Source organism: Entelurus aequoreus, linkage group LG23 (assembly GCF_033978785.1).
Source record: "Entelurus aequoreus isolate RoL-2023_Sb linkage group LG23, RoL_Eaeq_v1.1, whole genome shotgun sequence".
NCBI classification, from domain to species: domain Eukaryota; kingdom Metazoa; phylum Chordata; class Actinopteri; order Syngnathiformes; family Syngnathidae; genus Entelurus; species Entelurus aequoreus.
Genome location: NC_084753.1, coordinates 21,910,468 through 21,930,728, shown reverse-complemented (window position 1 = coordinate 21,930,728; position 20,261 = coordinate 21,910,468). Strand labels below are relative to the sequence as shown.

The following is a 20,261-nucleotide window of genomic DNA, read 5'->3' as shown; positions in this document are numbered from 1 at the left end:
AAATAAGACACGTCGGGGTGCTCCTGTGCTCAACAAAGAAATATTGCATCAAAAATCGTCTCTGTCTGGAGCCAACGGGAGGGGGGAGGGGGGCTCGCCGTGGAGTTTACAGTTACGGTAGCACAATTAGCCCCGAACGGGCTAACATCACCACTAACGTGTTACACGTGTGATTCACCCAGCGACTCTCTGTCAGAGTATCAGCGCTGGGGTCCAGTGCACCACACTTACTTTTGTATTGTCGTTCGCTCCTTCGGCGGAGTGCTCGTCTCCCCGCCCGGACTGTTTACAACGGCGCCGGTGGCGGGAGCGAGCAGGCGGGCGAGCGAGGGAGGCATTGAGGGAGGGAGGGAAGAAGAGTGTGTGCGGGTGTCGTGGACTCGTGGAAAAGCGGCAAAATGTTTCCCTGTTTGCATCGCGCAACTGACGTCAATGCATACTTGCCAACCTTGAGACCTCCGAATTCGGGAGATGGGGGGGTTGAGGTGTGTATGGGGGGGTTGAGGTGCGCGGGGTTGGGGGGAGGCGGGGGTGTTTGTGTAGCCCGGAAAAGTTAGGGCTGCAAAGGATTCTGGGTATTTTCCTGTTGTGTTTAGGTGTGGATGTTCTCCCGAAATGTGTTTGTCATTCTTGTTTGGTGTGGGTTCACAGTGTGGCACATATTTGTAACAGTGTTAAAAAATAAATAGAATAAAATATGACCACCCTCAGTGTGACATATATGGCTGCTCCCCAAGTATGTCTTGCAATAACTTGCGTGAGTCAGCAGCCCCATACAACGTGTGTCTGGGCCGTCACGCTGTTAGTACGGAGAAAAGGATGATGCGGTGACATTTTGTAGAGGACACTTAAAGCATTGCCATCGGCATGCCCTTGAGAGCTTTATACTACCAATCAGCTCCGCACACAACGCTGTCAAGCGCCATGCAATTAAAACTCGCGGGCCGCACTAACATTAAACTGTCACAGTGAGGTGGGGGCCGCACAATGACGTCTCGCGGCCCGCAATTGGCCCGCGGGCCGCATGTTTGAGACCCCTGGTTTAGGTATTATCATGCCTGCTCCTGGCTTGCTCTCGGTGTATAACATACAGTATTTAAGATTAAGATTAAAGATTAAAGTACCAATAATTTTCACACACACACTCGATGTGGTGAAATTTGTCCTCTGCATTTGACCCATCCCCTTGGGGAGCAGTGGGCAGCAGCGGCGCCGCGCCCGGGAATCATTTTGGTGATTTAACTCCCAACTCCAACCCTTGATGCTGAGTGCCAAGCAGGGAGGTAATGGGTCCCATTTTTATAGTCTTTGGTATGACTCGGCTGGGATTTGAACTCCAACCTACCGATCTCAGGGCGGACACTCTAACCACTAGGCCACTGACCCGTTCTCCAGTGTTAATGATACCTGATGATAATGATACTTAAGATACAAAGAAATGCAGTTTATAATGGACATGATTATTAGCGGCTCCACACTTTGTATGGAGATACATAATGAGCTGCAAGCTGCCTATCAGCAGGGAGACTAAAAATAAAAACAGTGTCAGCAAGAGGGGATCAGCATTTGTGATCAGTATCACACACTCTTTTTACAAAAAATATCCGATACTGATTATGGCTGATCGAGCGGCACATCCTTACCTTATCACATTTGGCGCTATTATAATGAGACTGTCTGCTTCTATCAGTGCTGCCAACTTAGATCACATGTATCAACTGTTAGTGCTGAAAACTAAGTGTTGTTGTACTTGTGCAATGACAATAAAGATCATACAATATGACAATAAAGACCATACCATACCAGACTATTTGTGGCTACATTTGCTGATTTTTTAGAGCCCGCTTTATTGTTTTGGGTTGGGTTTTTTTCAAAAAATTCACAACAAATCTAGCAACTTATTCTGGTCATACATGACAGCCGGTGACTAGAATTATGTATTTTTTGTCCCACCAAATGTCAATGCACTCACAGTTGTTTTTCCCTTGGTTGTAATACAATAACACGTAAAAAGAAGCAACCGAAAAAAGTTAATTTGTATTTATGAATGTATTCGCTCTGCATTTAATGTTTTTTTGTCACTTTTTGTCCTCTTGTAGGACGTTTTAGGCATATTTTGTAGGGTTACTAAATTATATTGAAATGTTTCATCTATTTTAAACTTTTTGTATAGCATTATTACCGTTTTACTTGCTTATTAACTCATTATATGATTACTGTCTAGCCACAGCACAGCATCCCTGATGTTTTTGTATGGATGATGAGCAACAATAAGCGCATTGCCTATGCCCGAATTCCCTCCAAAGACATTCTCTACTCCGTCGTGGATGAGGAGACAGGAAAAGACTGTGGTAAAGTCAAAGCAGTTTTTCTCAAGGTGAGTTGTCTGCGGCCTTTTCTTTCAAGCTTATCATTAAAGCGCTTGGATTAGAATTAGGGCTGTCAAAAATAATGCATTAATACGAATTAAAACATTGTCATTATAAACCTTTGTGCAAGTTTAAGATTGTCTAAACACACACTCTTAGAATTCGAAAGGGACCCGCTTATAACGGTGTTATAAGTCAGCAATATTTTTTTAAATCTTTAAACAACTATTGATATACCGTTTTTATTATTATGTTTACCCAACCTCAAGTTCGGTAATTAAAGCCTTGAATCGGTCAATAATTCCTGACATTGATTTTAATTTTACAGTGCCTGAGAGAGAAAGCAGGCAGGACTTGGTTGAGTTAATTGAGTTGACAGAAGTATTTTTATATACATATATGTATATATATGGCCAGCAATCGGAGGGTTCCTGGTTCGATCCCCACCTTCTACTAACCTAGTCACGTCCGTTGTGTCCTTGAGCAAGACACTTCACCCTTGCTCCTGATGGCTGCTGGTTAGCGCCTTGCATGGCAGCTCCCGCCATCAGTGTGTGAATGTGTGTGTGAATGGGTGAATGTGGAAATACTGTCAAAGCGCTTTGAGTACCTTGAAGGTAGAAAAGCGCTATACAAGTATAACCCATTTATCATTTCTTTATTTATATATATATATATATATATATATATATATATATATATATATATATATATACACATATATACATACATACATATATACATAAACATATATATATACATACATACGTATATACGTATATATATACACATACATATATACTAGTATTATGCAGACTCTGCAGGAAGGAACTTTCTTCTCACCAAAGTATGTTCATCTAAGATAGTACTTTAATAACAGAAAAGGAGTGACATTAATGTGGATGCATGTTTATTCATAAAAAAACATTTTAACATGAACATGTTTAAGTGTTTAATAAACATATTCGGTGCAATATATGCAAAATTCAACACTATTATATACCGGTAGATTAGAAATTAATATTTCATCGTGATTAATCCGAATTAATCAATCTGATTAAAATGTTTAATAGTTTGACAATTGTTTTGACTTTTTGCTCACAGCTACCTGGTAAAAAAGGCTTTGGCCACGCTGGTTGGACGGTACAGGCTAAGCTTGAGTTGTACTTATGGCTCGGTCTCAACAAGCATAAGAAAGAATTCTTGAGTGGTCTGCCTAATGGTTTTGAGGAGGTTAAAGTTGCTAAAGCGGGCCCTTCGCTTCACTCGGTGCCCCCTGTCAGCCTGGTGTATGACAGTAAGTACGACTAAGGATTTGGTCACTTTTACAAGAGAACTGCTTACTAGCTAAATGTGTGTCCAACAGTGAAGCAGGTCTTCCAGTTGAGAGCACACATGTACCAGGCCAGAAGTTTGTTTGCCGCTGACAACAGCGGACTTTCCGACCCCTTCGCCCGAGTCTTCTTCTCCACACACAGCCAGGTCACTGAGGTAACAATTTGAAACTGCGTTCCTTTTTGCCATATTTCCACACAAATATGTCACGTACTGCGTGTGCTGCTGCAGATTCTGAGCGAGACCCTTTGCCCTACGTGGGACCAGCTGCTTGTTTTTGACAACGTGGAGCTATTTGGGGAGGCCAGCGAGCTGAGAGACGACCCGCCAATCATCGTGGTGGAAATATACGACCAAGACACTGTGGTATGATCACGCTCAATACCATCAAGCACAGGAAAAATAAGTCAATGTGTTGTGCTCAATGAAATGTTTTGCTTCTCCATTCCTCATGTTCTGACCATTTGTACACCTCATTCCTACACCCCGTCTCTCATGTGAACGGCCTTGATCATGCATGCACAGAGTGTGAATGCATAGCATGGCAGACACTGAATTGGAGTTAGTAAGGTCACTAGCATGAATTGTTGCTGTTGATGCAATTATTCATGGCCATTTCTGCAGCAGTAATGCTGCACTGATAATACATTTGCAAAGAGCTCTACTTCTTTGGCGCATATAGAGCTGAATATATATATATAAATATTTCCAGTAATTTCCAAGGGGAAGCTTGGCAAATATTTAACACTTTCCATGGGAATTGATGGGAATGACTCTGCATAACACGTTGATTGGCAAGATTGGCCCTTGTGTGTGAATGTGAGTGTGAATGTTGTCTGTCTATCTGTGTTGGCCATGTGATGAGGTGGCGACTTGTCCAGGGTGTACCCCGCCTACCGCCTGAATGCAGCTGAGATAGGCTCCAGCACCCCCCGCGACCCCGAAAGGGACAATCGGTAGAAAAATGGATGGATGGATGGACTCTGCATAACTTCAAATGACAATTTCACCGAATAGGAAAAAACATAAAAAATAGAACAATTGAATTAAATTTACTGAATGGGTCTGTAGAGGAGTTGTGTGCTGTATGCAAATAAATATCCTATATTATTTCCAGTTTATTCCCCAACAATCTCATGGAAAGTTTTCCACCTTGATTCACAGAAATTCAAGTATTTTTTTTTTACTTGCAGGCTTTTTCATCCTCATTCCAACCATATGCCTCTAACCTTCACTGCCATCCAGTGGTTGCAGTGAAAAACTGCACCTCCCACATCCTTGCCATTTCCTTTGTCCCTTGAGTGTCTCCACTGCCCATTATTATGATCCTATGTCCAGGGAAAGGCAGAGTTCATAGGTCGGACATTCGCCAAGCCCACCATTAAGATGTGTGACGAGCACTACGGCCCTCCAAGGTTTCCACCACAGTTGGAGTACTACCAGATTTACAGGGGGAACTGCACTGCAGGAGAACTGCTTGCAGCTTTTGAGCTTCTTCAGGTAACCCACAATTTCAAATAACAGGGGACATTATATGCGTTTCCATACTTTATTCCTTTTTCCTTAATATCCAATCCTATGTTGTGTTCCGGTTTTCACACCCCTGCTTTCCCCATTTGTAAACAAACTGCTCGGGTGTCCCTCCGCTCTCTCCTTGTCTTGTGAAACATCCATCCCTTCTGCCCTCTTGCACCCTCTCCTGGTGCTTCCAGATACCTTTTGATGGTGAGGAGATAAGGCGAGCTCTGATTGCTGTCCATAACTTTGCTGTCCCTCAGATAAAGGTGCTTTTCTCTTTTCAAACCATCACTTGTTGTATTTCTTCTCTACTGACATGAGTATCTGTCTCCTCTACACTTATCTGACCATCATATCTAATCCATCCAATTAAAAGAAAGAAATGTACAAACTTTGCCAGCCTTGGGAACATCAATCCATTCACTTTCCACCAGTCGATATAAAATACATACTACATTGCAGTATTTTTAACGAAGGGTGTGCCGATACAACCTTTTCACTTTTGATACATTACCAATATGGGAGCCTTAAGTATCTTCCGATACCAATATTAATCCGATATAAACAGGAATCATACACACTTTTGTTATTTTAAAGTGTGAAATGTTAGAAAAGGCTTGATCAAGTGAACTTAGTCAAACAGCCAACAATGGTAGGTATGAAAAACACTAACCTATTTATTATGGAGTGGACTTACCGGTATGCGGTCTTTAAGTTGAAGTGGAGGGATAATTGTTTTTTGGAAACACCGAGTGGCCACAATAATTTATTTAGTTGCTCATAGACGCAGTAAATTGAATGATGAAGACCCGTTTGTTACTGGTTACTCTTTGCCGTGGATACTTTGTATGTGTAAGTAATATGTAACTTTGATACTTGTTTATTGACAAAGGTGGTGTTTTAGACTGCTACATTGTTCAATAAAAGACACTTATTTATGTGTAGCTTGTGTACTATTGTTTGCGTAGCTGCCAGCTCCTCGTAGCCTATAGCCTATCATGTTTACCTTTTGTAAATGACTTAACTAAAATACAAGAAAAGACCAACCTTGTTTGCTAATTGGAGGATATTTAAATGTGAAATGGCTGTCCATCTTTGCACAAGTAAACGCGTTGCAGGACTGCTTATATCTGACATTTTACATGCAAGCCAATATAATCCTGTTTTGTTGCTAATATCGGACCAACATTCCGATATCAATATCGAGACATCCCTATTTACAACAAACGCAATTCAAAATGGTCCCACAGCAATAATAATTTCAGCCTGTTTATGCAGCTAATGGGTGTGCCTCTGCTAGTTGCTGCCAAGTGGTGAAATCCATCTAGCCCCACGTCTGTTACAGCTAGCACATACAAGACATAATATAATGCATTGTTTTAACCACGCTAGATTGGTCAAGGAGGGACAGCGGACCTTCCTCCTCTTGAAGGACCAACAGACTCAGAGCGAGGACCAATTGTCCCTGTGCCCTTGGGGATCCGGCCTGTCCTGAGTCGCTACCGCATAGAGGTAAAGGTTTAACAGCTGACATTTTTTAAAAGGTTTTGGAATCATCTTGTTGTAATACGATACTTTTGTTTGATTCAGGTTTTATTTTGGGGCTTAAGGGACCTTAAGAGGATTAACCTGGCCCAGGTGGATCGGCCCCGCGTGGACATTGAGTGTGCAGGGCGAGGGGTTCAGTCCGTCCTTATCCAAAACTACAAAAAGAACCCAAATTTCAGCACTTTGGTCAAATGGTTTGAGGTGGTGAGTGTCATTGTCCTGCATAGCTCATATAAATACTTAGGCATGTTTATTATTACAAGAGTCATGTGTACCTGTTTTCTCATCAGGACCTCCCTGAGAATGAGCTTCTCCACCCCCCACTCAACATCAGGGTGGTGGACTGCCGAGCGTTTGGCCGCAACACCCTGGTTGGTTCCCATGCTGTCACGTGTCTGAGGCGGTTCATCTACTGCGCTCCAGACAAGTCGTCCAATAACTGGGGCAGTGCAGGTACGACCCATTCACATACACTGACTACTGTGAGGGATAACAAAACGATGTATCAGCTAATGATCTATCCCCTAACATAATGAATAAGTAAAACACCATGGGACCTAAAACAGAGCCCTGGGCAACACTGTTGCTTGTATAAAGGAATTGTCTGCCATTGTACATTGTCACTTTATTTTCTAAATTTGTTGATTCTTTTTCATCACTAGAGCTCCGCTCTCATGAGTACATATTTTTAAAAACAGTGATTTTCTTTTCTGATAGGTGAAAATCATGTATAGACCATTATCAGAGCCTGGAATTAGTGGTGTTGTTAAAGTATATTAAAAAAAAAAAAAAAAAAATCTTCTTCCTCACTAACTTTGTTGACTTCACCGCTTGCTTTGGGCTGCTGGGATTTTTTTTATTGTCTTAATCTTCCTTCCCATTGCGTTTCCTTTTCTCTCTCTCTCTCTGCTTTTCTTGCATGTCGTCGGCTGTCCTCTCCTCTCCTGACGCCTGCCGTCTCTCCTGTCCGCTTTTGGGCCTTGCATCATGCAAACAGCTAAACTAATGAATGGCTACATGGTCCTGACCAATGGTGGCACCCAGCCTCGCTTCTCACCCAGTGTTTCCTCGCGCACTTTCTCTCGCTCCACAGGTGACATTATCGTGAACATGGAGCCGGAGCCTGCGGTCCGAAAAATGGACACGTTTGTCAAGTTAGACGCTGTAAGATTTTTTTGTAGTAGAGCATTGCCTGCTAATTTCTATAGAGTGTGTTGTAGTACATATGTGTATTTTTGCTGTCATTGCTGTATATTCCCTTGCATGCATTATTGTGTTATTAATCCCTGTACTTTTTATGTAACATCCCCCATTGTAGACGTCTGACGCTGTTGTAAAAGTTGACATGGTGAGTTACTTGTTACTATAGAAACTTGGCAATGAAGATTAGGCAATGGCTTTACTGGTACGGAAATGAAGCAGAGAATCCCCTTTGAGTCTGAATGGCTTCAACAGATTGAAGAAGAGAGCGACAAAGACAAAAAGAAGAAGAAGAAGAAAAAGAAGGGAGTGGAAGAAGAGGAAGAACCAGATGAGAGCTTGCTAGATTGGTGGTCCAAATATTTTGCTTCCATAGAGACACTAAAAGAGGTTTGTTTGAGTCGGCACGCTAATGTTGTCCTTACGTTTAAAGGAGGATGAATAAAATGTCTTTTTAGACACTCAGGGCTCAGGAAGAAGCTCAGGCTGAAGCAGAGGAGAGAGAAGAACTGGAGATTGCAATAGAGGCTGCAGGTATGTAACTGATCCGGCTGTGCACCTTTATCTCAGCATCTGTAATAGAATATTGAATAAGCCATGATCGCGCTTTCTTGGCTGTTACGCTTAAAAGAAAACTGTTTTTATGCAAGTAAGCAGTAGAGCAAATTTAGGACTGAAGGAATTGAAAGTATAACATGTACTGTTATTACGGCTGATCCTGTGACGATGTGGCCGCATGTTAGCGGCGGGTGTCGTGATCCCAATGTGCAAAGGACAGCAGGTAAAAGGTATTTAATATATATAAGGACTGGTGCAGCTTTGAGTGCACACAAAGAATAGGGGAAGCTATGCAAACACGGGACAAAACCAAAAAGGCTACCAGGTAACGTAACAGGATGCTAGCGGTAAGCAACAGCGGGGCAAGCGTTCACAAAACAATGTTCCAACAAAGATCGCAGCAACAGCTAAACCTAAGTAGTAAATTGCACACTGAGGACAGGTGCGCTGGCAAACAAAGTTAAGATGAAGCTACGACCAGAAAAAAGAAGTACAAACTAGAAATAAAAGCGCTTGACAGGAATTAAAACACCAAACATGGGAAAAAGTAAAGGTGCTGCTCAGACCAGAAGCAGGAAGTGGAAACTAGAAAATAAGAGCACTGAACAGGAACTAAAACACCAAACATAGGAAAAAGTAAAGGTGCTGCTAAGACAAGAAACAGGAAGTGAAAACTAGAAAATAGGAGCGCTACAAAGGAACTAAAGCCCCAAACATAGAAAAACGCACACAAAAACAAAACAAGGCATGACTTGATGCTACAGGTCATGACAGATATGTGAATGTCTGCCTTTGTATTCAGGAAGTGCGGGTTTGAATTTGAATTTGCTCCGTCTTCCTTCCACACCCAAAAAACATGCACTTTAGATGAACTGTTGACGCTAGAATACATCGTCCAAAGGTGCGAATGTGTGGGATTGGCTCCAGCTCTAACGTGACCAAATTAAGGATAAGCAGTATGAAAAAAGGATTAACAACAGAAGTAGCAAACCGAGGAACCTGCTCTTCAATCAATCAATCCATCAATCAAAGTTTACTTACATAGCCTTTAGTCACAAATGTCTTAAAGGGCATCCTCGGCTCAGATCCCACATCAGGGCAAGAAAAAACTCAACCCAATGGGAACAACGTTAAACCTTGGAAGGGACCGCAGATGTGGGATGAATTTTAGCGATATTACAGAGATGAAAGAAGGCTGTTTTAGTAACACTCTTAATGATTGACTCAAATGAGAAAGTTGGGTTGAAGATAATACCGAGATTCTTTACAGAGTTGCATTGTGTAATTGTTTCCTTGTCAGATGTTACAAATAGGTCTGGCAGGACCGATAATCAGCATTTCCGTTTTCTTAGAGCAAAACGTTGCTGGACATCCATTGTTTAATTTCATTTAGACACACCTCCAGGTGACTACAATCTGGCATGTTAGTCAGCTTTAGAGGCATGTAGAGTTGGGTGTCATCAGCATAACAGTGAAAGCTAACACCGTATTTGCGTATGATGTCACCTAGCGGCAGCATGTAGATGCTGAAGAGTCCAAGGCCAAGAAGAGAACCCTGTGGAACTCCACACGTTACCTTAACATACTCCGAGGTCATGTTGTTATGGGAGACGCACTGCATCCTGTCAGTAAGATAGGAGTTAAACCAAGAAAAAGCTAAGTCTGACATACCAATATGTGTTTTGATACGTTCTAATAGAATGTTATGATTGACGGTATCGGAAGCAACGCCAAGATAAAGTGGCAGCAACATGGATGACGCATCAGCATCCATAGTTAGCAATAGCTCATTAGTCATTTTTGCGAGGGCTGTCTCCGTAGAGTGATTTGCCCTGAAATCGGACGAAAAGGGTTCACAGAGATTGTTAGACGCTAAGTGTTCATTTAGCTGCTGTGCAACAATTTTGTAGAGGATTTTCGAGATAAAGGAAAGGTGGGACACCGGCTGTTAGTTTACCAAGAGGTCAGGATCGAGGTCAGGTCTTTTAAGCAGAGGATGAATAACCGCTTTTTTGAATGCTAGGGGAACAGTGCCAGGGGAAAGTGATAAGAACTGATGGTCCTAATATTACAAACAGCTCCTTGATAAGTTTCCCAGGAAGTGGGTCAAGTAAACATTGTTTGTTTTGTCCCATTTACAAGTCGCACGAGTTCCTCTAATGTTATTTCTTCAAGAACAGAGAGATTATTTTGGAGGGAAATATCCGTTGTACATACATTCGTGTCTGCGTTAATAGAACCCAGTTATAGCTGGGACGCATTATCTTTAATATCCTTTTTAATTAGTTCAATTTTCTTAGTAAAGAATTTCATAAAGTCATCAGCCGAGTGTGGAGCTACTGAGTAGAGTCCCTTGTTGGGTTAGCGATGCTACTGTATTAAACAAATATTTAGGATCGTTTTTATTGAGGCGGATGAGATTGGAGTAGTAATTAGTTTTAGCTAAGGTAAGCGCGTGTTTATAAGTTATTAACCTATCACTCCAGGCTTGATGGAAAACCTCAAGTTTATTCGCACGCCATTTGCGTTCCAGCTTTCTACATGATAGTTTAAGAGCTGTGGTTTCTTCTGTAAACCAGGGGGTACACCTTTTAGGGGCCTTACTGTACATCATGTGCAAATGTTGTCATGTGCCATTTTATCATCAACGTGCCGTTTTATCATCAACATGCACCATGTTCATAATTATTCCGTGACTTCAGCATAACCTCACTGCACTGGAATGCACAGGACATTTGCTAATAATCATTTGACAGTACGTCCGTCACACCGGCCGACTGTTGTGACATTTGTGTGTGTACAATCCCGCCTCACCCCATCATGCCATCCTTCCTACCCCACCTTCACTCAACCCTCCGGTCAGATATCAAATCTGATGACCTTGTTCGGAAAGGCTCCAGGACAAAGGACAAGTACAAGAAAAGCTCCAAAGACAAGAGGAAGGGCCACGCTTTGGACGGAGCTGAGAAACGGACAACAAAAGCAAAAGTAGACGAGTTATTGGTGAGTATTTAATGCTGAGGGACCATCATTTACGCAGTATGTGACAAAAAACATACGGGGCCCGAAACAGACCCTTGAGGAACGCCAAGTGGAATAAAATAATTTGTTTAGAGGCCATTTCTAATTTTTAAATTGTGTTTGTTGATCTGTTCGGCTTTCAATGAGTACAAACTCGCCATGTGTGTTTTGTTGACTTGCTCAGGTGTACAACAAGGAGCTGGAAACAGAATACGGCAACTTTGAAGACTGGCTGCACACCTTCAACCTGTACAGAGGGAAAGCCGGGGATGACGACGAACATGCGCAGGATGATGACAGAATTGTCGGACGATTTAAGGTGCTTTGTGCCCTACTTGAACGTACAGTAAATCGGAGGATCAAAATGGAAGCGTTTTGTATAACCTCCTGTTCTTCTGTGATTCAGGGTTCCCTGTGTATGTACAAGCTACCATTGTCAGAGGAGATCACGAGAGACGCTGGATTTGATCCGAATATGGGCATGTTCCAGAGCATTCCTCATAACGACCCCATCAATGTGCTTGTCCGAGTGTATGTGGTCAGGGTATGTTACCTACTTGCTGGCCTAAGTGATGCTAACTTAACCGCTAAAGATCTCATGAGGTTGTCCTCTACTTTAGGCCACAGATCTGCATCCTGCTGACATCAACGGCAAGGCAGACCCGTATGTTGTCATCAAGCTGGGAAAGACAGAGGTCAAGGACAAAGAGAACTACATCTCCAAGCAGCTCAATCCGGTATTTGGCAAGTGAGTCACACTAATCGCAGATTAGGGTTGGGTTTTAAAAAAATATATTTTTTTATCAGTTACATGGAGTTAGCCTTGGTACTGTATTAGGCAGTACATTGGGACGGTATAGCTCGGTTGGTAGAGCGGCCGTGCCAGCAACTTGAGGGTTGCAGGTTCGATCCCCGCTTCCGCCATCCTAGTCACTGCCGTTGTGTCCTTGGGCAAGACACTTTACCCACCTGCTCCCAGTGCCACCCACACTGCTTTAAATGTAACTTAGATATTGGGTTTCACAATGTAAAGCGCTTTGAGTCACTTGAGAAAAAGCGCTATATAAATGTAATTCACTTCACTTCACTTCACTACATTGCTTTTGGGCGGCGTAGCTTGGTTGGTAGAGCGACCTGAGGGTTCAAGGTTCAATCCCCGCTTATTCCATCCTCGTCACTGCCGTTCTGTCCTTGGGCAAGACACTTTAACCGCCTGCTCCCAGTGCCACCCACACTGGTTTAAATGTAGTTTAAAGATGTAGATTATGAGTTTCACAATGTAAAGCGCTTTGAGTCTCTAGAGAAAAGCGCTATATAAATATATTTCACTTCACTTGGTATCTAGACAGGCTGCTGTAATAGAAAGAAAACACAATGGGAGCTATGCAAAAACGAGCGCATCCTTAACTCTTGATTAGTAGTTGGTGCTTCTTTGTCCTGATTTGTGATCATGAATAACTTTGTCAGTCATTTAGCATTACATATATCTGCTGTTCGTTTTAACGTGTTTATGTTGAATAGTTGATAGTATGAAAATATGGATATTGGACACAATGATTTGACAGGAGGGATGGGTACCGTTCATATTTTAACCGATACGGTACCTGGGAATCTATACCAGTACTCAACAGTACCAATTTGTGGTACGTTTGTGTGTGTTAATAGATGTTGTTTTTGATAATAACTTCTCATTTTAATTGCAACATTTACAAATAAGATGATTATGATAACTGCTGTCCAGTTGTTATATCTTGTTTTATTATCATCATCATATCATTTGCAAGTATGACATTAATTTGCAAGTCCAAGATGTTACACCGTGGACCGATTGGTACCGGGCCGCACAAGAAATAAAAAAATAAAAAAACAAACAATTTTTTTTATTTTGATTAAATCAACATAAAAAACACAATATATACATTATATATCAATATAGATCAATACAGTCTGCAGGGATACAGTCCGTAAGCACACATGATTGTATTTCTTTATGACAAGAAAAAAATGTAAAAAAAAATACCATACCCCATACCCCCCGGTCCGTGGGACAAATTTTCAAGCGTTGACCGGTCCGCAGCTACAAAAAGGTTGGGGACCACTGCCCTAGATAATATGCCTTACCTTATACACGCACCATAATAATACTTGTATGTTTAATGCGCCGACAATCCATCAAGCGGTGTGGCTTCATAGCTTACCAAAGTCATACTAAAACATTTTGAGAGATTTTTGAGCGCCGTGTGTAATGTTCTATATTTTCAATGGAACACATAAAATGTTGGTGTTGTTTACTTGAGTCATATAAGAGTCATATATCTTATGTTTTACTGCCATCTACTGGTCACACTTCTATACACCATGTACTAAATAAAATTGCTTCAAGGTGGGTAAACAAAACCAGAATTATTCTGTACATTAGGCGCACCGGGTTATAAGGCACACTGTCGAGTTTTGAGAATAAAAATGATTTTAAGTGCGCCTTATAGTCCGGAAAATAGGGTAGTTACTTTTAGTTTGTTACACTTGACTTATTATGTCAATGTGAAGAGGTTTAGCTTGGAGGTTCAATTGATGGTTTAATACGGAAATTGGGAGAATTGTAGAAAAAAAATCCTATTTTCTGTTATCTAAAAATGGCGTATAATTACTTAATATGTCCACCCCTGCTCAGATACCCTTGTGTCCTTTCCCATCCCTCCATGCAGGTCATTTGACATTGAAGCAACATTCCCCATGAAGTCCATGCTGACGGTTTCCGTTTACGACTGGGATCTCGTGGGCACAGACGACCTGATTGGAGAGACAAAGATCGACTTGGAGAATCGCTTCTACAGCAAATACAGAGCCACCTGTGGCATTTCTTCCAGCTACTCCGTGTAAGTGACACTTGCAAGACATCACTCAAAACAGTTGGACACTTGAAATCTTTCACTTGTGTGTCTTTGTTAGGCACGGATACAACGTGTGGCGTGATCCTTTGAAGCCCAGCCAGATCCTAGCAAAGTTGTGTAAGGAAGGCAAGATTGATCCCCCTCAATACGGCCCTGGAGGAAAAGTCAAAGTGGCTAAACGTATTTTTATCGGACCAACAGAGATCGAGGACGAAAACGGTAGGACGGTGAATTTTGCAGGCTTTTTTCCAGTTATGTTGTTTTTTAAGTGTTGCTTCCTGTGGTTTAAGGTCTGAAGAAGCAGACAGAAGAACACTTAGCTCTGACCGTGCTAAACCACTGGGAGGAAGTCCCCCGGGTGGGCTGTCGGCTCGTCCCGGAACATGTGGAGACAAGACCCCTGCTGAACCCTGACAAACCAGGCATTGAGCAGGTTAGACATTTTAAGGTCACCAAAGTGTGCGTTAGTATTGATGTTACTTAGCTCAGCTTTTTTCTATAATTTTCAAACATGTTGAGTGTGCAAGTGTAAACATGTGATAATGTTCACAATAAACTAAACCATTACAATATCATGCACAAAGGGTCGCATCGAGATGTGGGTGGACATGTTCCCTATGGACATGCCGGCTCCTGGGCCCGCTATCGACATATCACCCCGAAAACCAAAAAGGTAAGCCTGGTGTGTTTAAATGCATTGCTTGTAATATTTGAATCAAAACAATAACAAAAGATGTAGTTTAACAGCGTGGAATCATGGAATTTGGCATCATTGTCAATGGCATTATTGAGGTATTGTACTGCTACTTTGTTGTTTTTTTGAACCAATTATAATCCTATAAGTGGTTATATTTATTTGAAATGTATATACATCTTAATTTCAAGCTATAAGTAAACTGAGCTTACACAATATAAACCTAAGTTAGCATCGTGTTTGCATACAATGTAATGTCAGGACAACTACTTATGGCCGCCTCCTCCCCATACGCAGTATATGTGGTATGCGTAGGGCCCCACAATCCAAACCCTAACCCCGTTTTGCTTGAATATGCGAACATACAGTAAAATATCAAACAAACAATGAATAACGGATACAATTTTCCGCAAATATATTCCTAGCACCTTCCTGAACACAATGGCAAATTTCCCCAGAACTTTTTATTGTCCTTTGTGCACACAATATTGATAAGCAGATATACTGGGATTGTGCCAAGAACATATGCAACTTTATGTTTTGATTATGTTAAATGTTTTTTCTTCACATTTATTTAATTTCAGCACAAAACATGCATCAAATTAAATTCATGTTTGATTTAAAAAGTATTAACATTGTTTCATATTAATAAAAAATTGTGAAAAAAAAAAAAATGTCAGGAGGGGTACTAAAAAAAATAAAAAAAATCTTGCCTAGTGCTCTAATTTTGCCAGCTACTACAGTATATTCCATTTTATTTTGTGTATTTAAGTAGTAATTTATGTGTTTTCATGTAATCAAAGATGGTTTACATTTTGTACAATTTGTAGATGTGTTCATATATTTACAAATAATTTCTCAATTGACTAGCTGGTTAAAACAATAACCATTAGCTCCATGGCCGTAACTAGGATTTGACAAATACCGAGGTCAAAAATTGGTTGTCCAAGAAGCACTTTGAAAAGCCTGAACTCAAAAAAAAAAAGTTATATTACCTTGAGCAACACAATGAATTTCCAGAATAATAAAAGCTTTAATTGAGCAAAAACTATCTATCACTCATTTAACATATTTAATAATCAGCATTATTTTTGTCACTTTTTTATTAATATCCTGAAGTTTAGCAAATACGAAGGTCCTGGGTTCGATTCTGCGCTCTGGATCTTTCTGTGTGGAGTTTGTATGTTCTCCCCGTGACTGCGTGGGTTCCCTCCGGGTACTCCGGCTTCCTCCCACCTCCAAAGACATGCACTTGGGGATAGGTTGATTGGCAACACTAAATTGGCACTAGTGTGTGAATGTGAGTGTGAATGTTGTCTGTCTATCTGTGTTGGCGACTTGTACAGGGCGTACCCCGCCTTCCGCCCGAATGCAGCTGAGATAGGCTCCAGCACCCCCGCGACCCCAAATGGGACAAGCGGTAGAAATTGGATGGATGGATGGATGGAAGTTTAGCAAATTAAACAATTTTAACAAAATGAAAACATAAATTTAAAAAACATACCAAATACTCTACCACAAACAGCGTTCGAACCCAATATTTTCTGCTTTGCACTGCAAGTACCGGTACTAATGACGTCCACCGGAAGTGACGTGGTAAACTTTGATTTCACATTTTAATCAGTGACAGAGCATGACTTGGCCAGGAATACGTTTGGGGTAAAATATTAAAAAGCGCTTTTGTAATATTCATAGCCAAATGCCACTCACCCTATGTTGGATGAGTGGCATTTTAATCAGGCATCTGTTTAGGCAACTACATACTCAAGGTGGCCCGGTAGGGGTCCTGGCTTGGAATGAGGAAGTCAGTAGACAACACAGCTAACGGTAGAGAAGTTGGATAGAGATGACCTGTTGGAATAAAAACACAACTCAAAGCCTGAAGAAATCGTCCTGCAGTTTATTCCATACATGGGAATATTACATGGTGTCAGAATAGAGGAGCAGAACCGACACTAACATGGAACCGACAGGAGTGCCGTCGCCCCGCATGGATTGGGACTCTCTCGATTTACCGGGAGAATGGAGAAAGTTCAAGCAGCATGTTGGACTGATGTTTTCCGGCCCGCTACAAAGCAAAGGTGAAGCGGAAAGATGCAGCTATTTACTCCTGTGGGTAGGAGAGAAAGGGCGAGAAATTTTTAATACGTGGGTCCTGACTGCGGAGGAAGTAAATGTACTGACAGGGTACTACGACCGTTTTGAAGCATATGTTACACCCAAAAAGCACACAATATTTGCTAGATATAGGTTCCAGGAAAGAGTGCAGGGACCTAGTGAATCATTTGAGCAATTTGTGACCAGATTGAAGCTGCTAGCAAAGGATTGTGATTATGCGAACAGGGATGAGATGGTCAGAGACCGCGTTGTGTTTGGGATACATTCAGCTAAAGTGAGAGAAAAGCTCTTAAACGTTGGATCCGAGTTAACGCTAGACAAAGCCATAGATATAGCTAGATCACACGAGTTAACCCAGACGCAGACTAAGGCTCTCAGCGGAGTCACCAGTAGCCCGTGTGAACAGCAGCTAGTACATGCGGTACACTGGCGCGCATCAAACGGTGCCGCAGAGAAAACGGAAAACATGCGAGTAAGTGATAGAGGCGCAAAACGGACAAGGAACTGTAGCTACTGTGGTAATAAATGGCACAGGAACTTAGACGACTGCCCAGCTAAAGGAAGACAGTGTGCTAAATGCTCAAAACTAAATCATTTTAGTGCCGTTTGTAAATCTAGCCAGTACACCAGGAAGACAGTGCATGAAGTAAGCCAAAGCCCTGAGTCAGACACAGACGAATTCTTTGTAGATGCAGTTCAGAGAGAGCGTGTTGAAGAAGTAGAGCAGGCTTTTGCATGTATTGAAATGGGCAAGCAGGGAACAGAGCTGAGGTTTAAGCTAGATACTGGGGCCCATTGATTGATTGATTGAGACTTTTATTAGTAGGTTCCACAGTGAAGTACATATTCCGTACAATTGACCACTAAATGGTAACACCCGAATAAGTTTTTCAACTTAACAGGTTAACATAATTCCTCTTAGAGAGTACCACAGCCTTAAACAGGAGTCTAAGCTTCAACCCACCACACGCAGACTGACAGGCTACGGGGGAGAACAGCTAAAAGTAAAAGGCACATGCACAATAAATTGCAAATATAAAGCATGCTGCATGATGTTGGACTTTTACATCGTAGAAACGCAAGCGCCCCCTGTACTAGGTCTACAAGCATGCCTGGACATGGATCTCATCAAGTTAGTGCTGTCAGTCACTGCGCCGCCGCCGCTTGAGAAAAAGACAGTGATGGAGGAGTTTAGTGACGTGTTCAAAGGGATCTGATTATTTCCCGGGGAATGCAAAATCCACCTGGACCCGAACGCAATACCTGTGGCGGCCCCTCTAAGAAAACTTCCACACAAGCTACGCTGTCAACTAAAGGTAGAGCTACGAGAGATGGAAAACACACACATCATCGCCAAGATAACTGAACCAACAGAGTGGGTAAATCGGCTAGTGGTCGTCGAAAAACCACGGACAGGCAAGCTCAGAGTATGCCTGGACCCTAGAGACTTGAACAAGGCCATTATGCGCCCGCACTACCCACTACCAACACTGGAGGACATCACGTCTGAGCTAACCGGAGCGCGCTACTTCAGCGTAATGGACGCCCGCTCAGGAAATTGGGCCATCAAACTGTCAGAGGAATCGTCCAAACTCACAACGTTCTGCACGACGTTCGGGCGTTACCGATTCCTGCGGTTACCATTTGGACTCATCTCAGCACAAGACGAATTTCAGCGGAAAATAGACGAAACCTATGAGGGCCTTGACGGCGTACTCGCAATCGTTGACGACATCCTCATTTACGGAGCGACCAGGGAGGAGCATGACAGAAGGCTCCGTACTATGCTGCAGAGGTCACGGGAGAGAGGAGTCCGGCTCAACCCGGAAAAGAGCACCGTCGGAGCCACTGAAGTAAGTTACTTCGGGCATCGGCTCTCAGCAGACGGTCTCAAGCCAGATCCAGACAAAGTATCCGCCATCAAGAACATGGAGCCGCCAAAGAACCGGGCAGAGCTAGAGACTGTGCTAGGCATGGCCAACTACCTGGCCAAGTTTGCCCCCTGCCTCTCCGAGGTGAACGCGCCCATGCGACAGCTGCTGAAGCAATCCAGCGAGTTCCTGTGGGACAAACAACAGGACGCAGCGTTCCAGAAGATGAAAGACGTGCTCACCATAGAACCGGGCCCAGTCTTGGCCTATTTCGATCCGGAGAAACCTCTCAGTCTACAGGTGGATGCTTCGAAGTACGGGCTCGGAGCCGTGCTGCTCCAAGAGGGCAGACCCATCAGCTATGCGTCCAAATCCCTTACAGACAGTGAGATCAACTATGCGCAAATAGAGAAAGAAATGTACGCAATACTCTTCGGCTTCAAACGTTTCCACCAATACGCCTACGGACGCCACGTCCTGGTGGAATCGGATCACAAGCTACTCGAGTCGATTTTGAAGAAACCCCTTGCTGCAGCCCCTCCGAGGCTACAACGTATGATACTCCAGCTCCAAAAGTATAGCTTCACAATCGAACACCGTCCTGGGAAGGACATCCCGGTCGCTGACACACTCTCCAGAAAATCCCTAATTTCCCACGGCAACGACAACCTTAGTGAAGGAATGGACTGGCAGGTGCACATCGTGTACCACAGCTTGCCGGTGAGTGACCCTAAACTGAAAGAGATTGCAGCAGCTACAGAGAATGACACACAGTTCAGGCAGCTGAGCCAGGTGATACTAGACGGATGGCCGGAGAAAAGAAAACAATGTCCCCAGAGTGTGTCTGCGTTCTGGAACCACCGGGACGAGCTGTCAAAAACGAATGGAATTATTTTCAAGGGAGAGAAGATCGTCATTCCAGCCAGCCTCAGAGAGGAGATGCTATCAAAAATCCATGCTGGACATATGGGAATGGAGAAATGCAAACATAGAGCCAGGGACATCATGTTCTGGCCAGGGATGAGTAGAGACATAGAGGTCATTGTGGAGCAATGCTCTGTCTGCCAAGAACGACGCCCAGCAAATGCCAAGGAACCCATGATACCACACCGGATCCCGGACCGGCCCTGGAAAGTAG

General features: G+C 42.7%; 1 protein-coding gene across 15 annotated transcripts in view; it reads left to right on the top strand.

Annotated features, from left to right (window-relative positions):
- The window catches only part of otofa (otoferlin a), a 165,862-nt gene that overhangs the window by 124,073 nt on the left and 21,528 nt on the right, over positions 1 to 20,261 (top strand). For 5 of the 15 annotated variants that reach the window (XM_062034929.1, XM_062034930.1, XM_062034937.1 and 2 more), the window contains exons 22-42: positions 2,225 to 2,377; positions 3,474 to 3,666; positions 3,736 to 3,860; positions 3,936 to 4,070; positions 5,043 to 5,204; positions 5,417 to 5,488; positions 6,615 to 6,734; positions 6,813 to 6,974; positions 7,061 to 7,223; positions 7,768 to 7,934; positions 8,089 to 8,118; positions 8,226 to 8,360; positions 8,429 to 8,504; positions 11,392 to 11,531; positions 11,734 to 11,868; positions 11,956 to 12,093; positions 12,170 to 12,297; positions 14,255 to 14,425; positions 14,499 to 14,659; positions 14,731 to 14,873; positions 15,025 to 15,113. In XM_062034929.1, the coding sequence (XP_061890913.1) occupies positions 2,225 to 2,377; positions 3,474 to 3,666; positions 3,736 to 3,860; positions 3,936 to 4,070; positions 5,043 to 5,204; positions 5,417 to 5,488; positions 6,615 to 6,734; positions 6,813 to 6,974; positions 7,061 to 7,223; positions 7,768 to 7,934; positions 8,089 to 8,118; positions 8,226 to 8,360; positions 8,429 to 8,504; positions 11,392 to 11,531; positions 11,734 to 11,868; positions 11,956 to 12,093; positions 12,170 to 12,297; positions 14,255 to 14,425; positions 14,499 to 14,659; positions 14,731 to 14,873; positions 15,025 to 15,113 (2,798 nt within the window). The remainder of the gene's footprint in view (positions 1 to 2,224; positions 2,378 to 3,473; positions 3,667 to 3,735; positions 3,861 to 3,935; positions 4,071 to 5,042; positions 5,205 to 5,416; positions 5,489 to 6,614; positions 6,735 to 6,812; positions 6,975 to 7,060; positions 7,224 to 7,767; positions 7,935 to 8,088; positions 8,119 to 8,225; positions 8,361 to 8,428; positions 8,505 to 11,391; positions 11,532 to 11,733; positions 11,869 to 11,955; positions 12,094 to 12,169; positions 12,298 to 14,254; positions 14,426 to 14,498; positions 14,660 to 14,730; positions 14,874 to 15,024; positions 15,114 to 20,261) is intronic. The other 10 variants (XM_062034941.1, XM_062034944.1, XM_062034935.1 and 7 more) reach the window with 6 other exon arrangements.